General features: G+C 31.0%; 1 protein-coding gene across 1 annotated transcript; it reads right to left on the reverse strand.

The window, feature by feature from the left end:
* Nucleotides 1-1,023: 1,023 nt before the first annotated feature.
* Nucleotides 1,024-1,584, reverse strand: LOC116112602. The gene has a single exon (XM_031398717.1). The coding sequence runs from the start codon at nt 1,582-1,584 to the stop codon at nt 1,024-1,026; it is 561 nt and encodes a 186-aa protein (XP_031254577.1).
* Nucleotides 1,585-4,313: the final 2,729 nt, after the last annotated feature.

Below are 4,313 nucleotides of genomic sequence, written 5' to 3' on the forward strand. Positions count from 1 at the left end.
CTGGATTACATACTTGCACCGACGTGACTCTCCGTCGCTCAATATCTTAATTGTCCCGACAGATTTGGTGTTGCTTCTTAAGTGTATTACGATGCAACCGCACCTCCGCAAAACAACATAACTACTATGGGTTTTGTTTTTTTATTTTTGACGCAAACAATGAGTCGTAACATAATGAAAAACTTAAACCGACAGACTAGGGTATCGTGTTATTTCCATGGAGACGCAAAACGACGCCTAATACAACGCGTTGGGATACATGTTTTTACTTATTAAACATAGATATTACTTGATGAGAAACTTGTATTATTTAAAAAAGAAAGAACTAACAAAAAAACAAAGGAGTTTGAAACTTTTACTAAAAATTTCTATGATTCTATCATGCTTGTGCATATTTTCATGTACTAGAATAACTTTAATCGTAGAATCAATGGCCAAAATTACTCTGTGTATATATATTATTTTCAATAAATAAACAAATTAAGTACTAATGACAAGGTTATGAACATAAAATCAGAAAGAAAGGGGCACTAAAGCACTACACAAGTTTGTAGTAGAATCAAGTCCATGGCTTGAGAAAAGATGATGTTGATAAAAATAAAAATAATCCTCTTAACTTTACAATTACACAAGGAAACCACTAGCCACTCAAGGACAAAATCAAGATTTGGTAATTCAAACTTTCAAAAGCCTTTAATTCCTCGATATCGATCAGTGCTTGTGGCTCAAACATAAAGGTCTTCCCATATATGAAAAGCGTAAAAATGATGTTAGATTTTTTTGTAAAAGTTTCAAGATTTGAGGCAATCAATTAAATCATCACTATATTTCTGTCTATAATCAAGAAGATTGTTCCCTGTATCTACCCACAAGAAAATTAATTAAACAAAATTTATAACATATAAAATCTCTCCTCCAATTCAAATCACATGCATTCACCCCAATTCGATGCCATGCCATGCATACCTGAAGATTAACTTGACATCCATCTAGCTAAGAAATTCTTTATAAAATGATTAATTATCACGAAACGGAGGAGGTCAATGGGATTTCGCTCTCGCGAGAGGCGATTGAATTGTTTGACGATGAAGGAGTTTGTTTATTTCCTTCTTTATTATCCCTCCTTTCTCGGCCGTTGTTATTTTCAGTGCCATCGCCTTCGTATTTAACCTCGACGGAGGGATATTCTGTCGGCACAGGCGCAGAACCATTATTTGACATTGAGGTGTCATTATTATTCCCTCCTGATCTTGTGCTATGAGAATTTGCAAGATTATGACTCCCTCCGCCTCTGCTACCGCCCCCACTACCGCCACCGCCACCGCCACCGTCGCAACCAAAACCTACGACCATCCTGAATCCGAGTACCCGCGAAATGATTCGATACATGCAAGTGACAAACCAGAATAGCCAAGGAAGGCAAACGAGGGTGACACCGGTAATGGCGAGCCACGATGAGGATTGGGATTCAGGGAGGATCATGTAAATTACGAGGCAGCCGCCCCCGGCGGCTAAAAAAAGAAACAAAGTGAAAGAGACGAGCCATATGAAAGCATATCCAGAATGAGGATCTCGAACTGGCATTTGGTAAAAAAGAAAATTATTTGAAGATCAAAACATCAAAAGAAAGGCTTTGTCATCGTCCATTCTATTCATGAAGAAGAATGTTGGTTTGCGTGATTGAGAATTAGGCCATAGAAAGCATCCATGAGAGACCTTCAAACGTTGTGGCATGGAAGATTTTTTTTGTTGTTGTTGAGGTTTCACAGAGTGGACATATTCAAAGTTCAAAAGCTGTTTACGTGAAAAATGGTGGGTATGGATGAAACGAAAACTTAACACAAGGAGAGAGAGAAATGATGCTATTCAATAATTTTAATTTATTTCCAGACGAAAAATGATGATATAATATAATAGCATATCTTTGTTATTTCAAGATATAATTTATATAATTTTTATGCTCTTATTACGTGTTCGGTTGAAACAAATTAACGTTCAAGTGGTTGGATCTATTATGTTTTAATTATATATAGTATATATAGATATTGGGTCAAGATACCGTGAGTTAAAATATTAATTTCTTTTTTATCTTCTATCAGTTAGCAAAATACTAAGATAAACAATTTATAAGAAATATTAAAAAAAATTAAGTTACCCCAGTTAAACCATATATATATGTATATGCAAATAATATAAATTATCCTGTTTGATACAATTCCACATGGTTAGAATATCTCTGAATATTAAAGAAACCATAAAACAAAATCCAATTGGGAAAAAAAAGATGTGCTTAATTATCAGGAAGTTTTGATTAACTGATCTAATAGAGGGCATAAACAGACATTGTGGTACACTTCGAACTTTCTTTTAATTTATAATGTGATAGTAAAAAATTGTATGTATTTCGCTCAAATTTGGCTAATTAGTCGTTAAGGGCAAAATAGTCTTTGTGCTTCTTTAGTTGTATACAAAGGTTTGTTTCATGGTTTAAGCTAAATCTTTACAGAATCCTGAGAGACAAAGTGCAGAGAGACTTGGGAGGTTATATGTGGAGAGATTAGGGTTTGTGCTCTTGTATGACTTGAGATTGGGTGCCGCTTGTATACTTGGCTATTGTGAAGAGTGTGGGGGTGTTTTATAATTCATGCTATTCTTCATGTAGATAGTAAACCATCATTATCGCCTGTGGAGGTAAGTCATTTAACCGAACCATGTATATTGTTACCCCTTTATACTGGCAATTGTTTATAAGTTTGGATTATGACATAATTGTTTTAAGTTTGAGATCCTTGGTTAATTAGCTTCCGCACACCAAGTGTTGTGTTCCATAAATTACCACACTTCAATTATAGGCAAAATGAAGGGAATACAATACGAAATACCAAAATCAGATTAGAGTCAACTAAAACTACTGACTAAAATTCAGTTTATGCCTAAATATTCAAAATTATCTAGTATAAAATATGTTTATCTTTTAGTAATAGTATTCAAATTTTCTCTGATTTGATCTATTGACTTCTTGGGTTAGAAACAATCTACTAGCCCTTGGATTCATAAAAAACAATTCTGGAAAAGAATTTATACTTAGATCAATTTCAAAATATGCTGTTAACAATAATAATTAATTTTTTCTTTACATGTATAATTAAAGGTTTCTCAATTTATTGCTTCTTTAACTGAATCTTTACAATATTATTTGTCTAGTCTTAATGCTGAATACTGAATAATTCTGAATTAATAAAACTAAATTAATATTATGTTTGTATATAATTTTGAATATCTGATTATAAGTATTAAGTGTTTGTTTTTACAAATTTTAAATGTATGAAAATTAGTATTTTTACATAAATATCCTTTAAATGTTAAGTATGATATATATTTATAATTTATATTACAAATCATGAATTTGATAAAATATAACAAAAATATTTTAATTTTGCAAATTAATAATTTTATTATTTAATTGACTGTATCCACTATGTTTATTACAATGAAAGTAAATAAAATTTGTTTAATAGAGATTAAGGTTTTATGGGATATGATTGGAATTTAAAAATTATAATAGAGATATTTTTGGAAAAGTTATCTAAGACAAATAAATAAAACTTTAGTCTTAATTTAAGAGATTTTTTTTTTTTTTTTCAAAGAAATACGACTATTTTCAGTCTTAAGTGGTTAAACCAAACAAATATATAACTGAGTGTAAAATATTCACTTTTTCTAAGTTTTCAGGGGTGAAAACAAACAGATAAAAAAAAAAAAAAAAAAAACGATTTTAAAATGTGTTAATACATGCAAGAAATTTTATTTGGAGGACAAAATTGAGAGGAGACTTTTGCTTGGAATATTGAAAATTTTGCATGATTGTTTGTAATACTTGTGTTTTTAGTTTTGGATAAACTTTTAGACGCCAATGTAGCATCTAAACTGCTACTTTATTGAATAAAAAAGGGAAGTTACAGAACTATAAGTATAAATCTGCCACCACTCAAGGACAATATAATACAAAAAATGGAGACGACTTTTCACAACATAAAAAAATAAAGAAATAGTTAATATATTTAAGATAATTACCAATTTACATAATAATGTCTCATTTCATCTTTTATTCATCGGATCTGGTAGGTGATATAGTTCCGAATGATGAATGGGTATGAAAAGGTCAACAACGCCTCTGTACAAAATCGCAGAAAGCAATAGTGGAAACTTTCAACAAAATGTAGAAGTCAGATCAACCGAGATCAATCAAGATTAATGAAGATCAATCTTATGTTAATTTATATGAACAATAATATGCTTATAACTGAATCATA

Source organism: Pistacia vera, unplaced genomic scaffold (genome assembly GCF_008641045.1).
Source record: "Pistacia vera cultivar Batoury unplaced genomic scaffold, PisVer_v2 Contig664, whole genome shotgun sequence".
Lineage (NCBI taxonomy): Eukaryota > Viridiplantae > Streptophyta > Magnoliopsida > Sapindales > Anacardiaceae > Pistacia > Pistacia vera.

Coding starts and splice junctions, on each gene's coding strand:
- LOC116112602 (XM_031398717.1), bottom strand. CDS start 1,584: ATGCCAGTTCGAGATCCTCATTCTGGATATGCTTTCATATGGCTCGTC.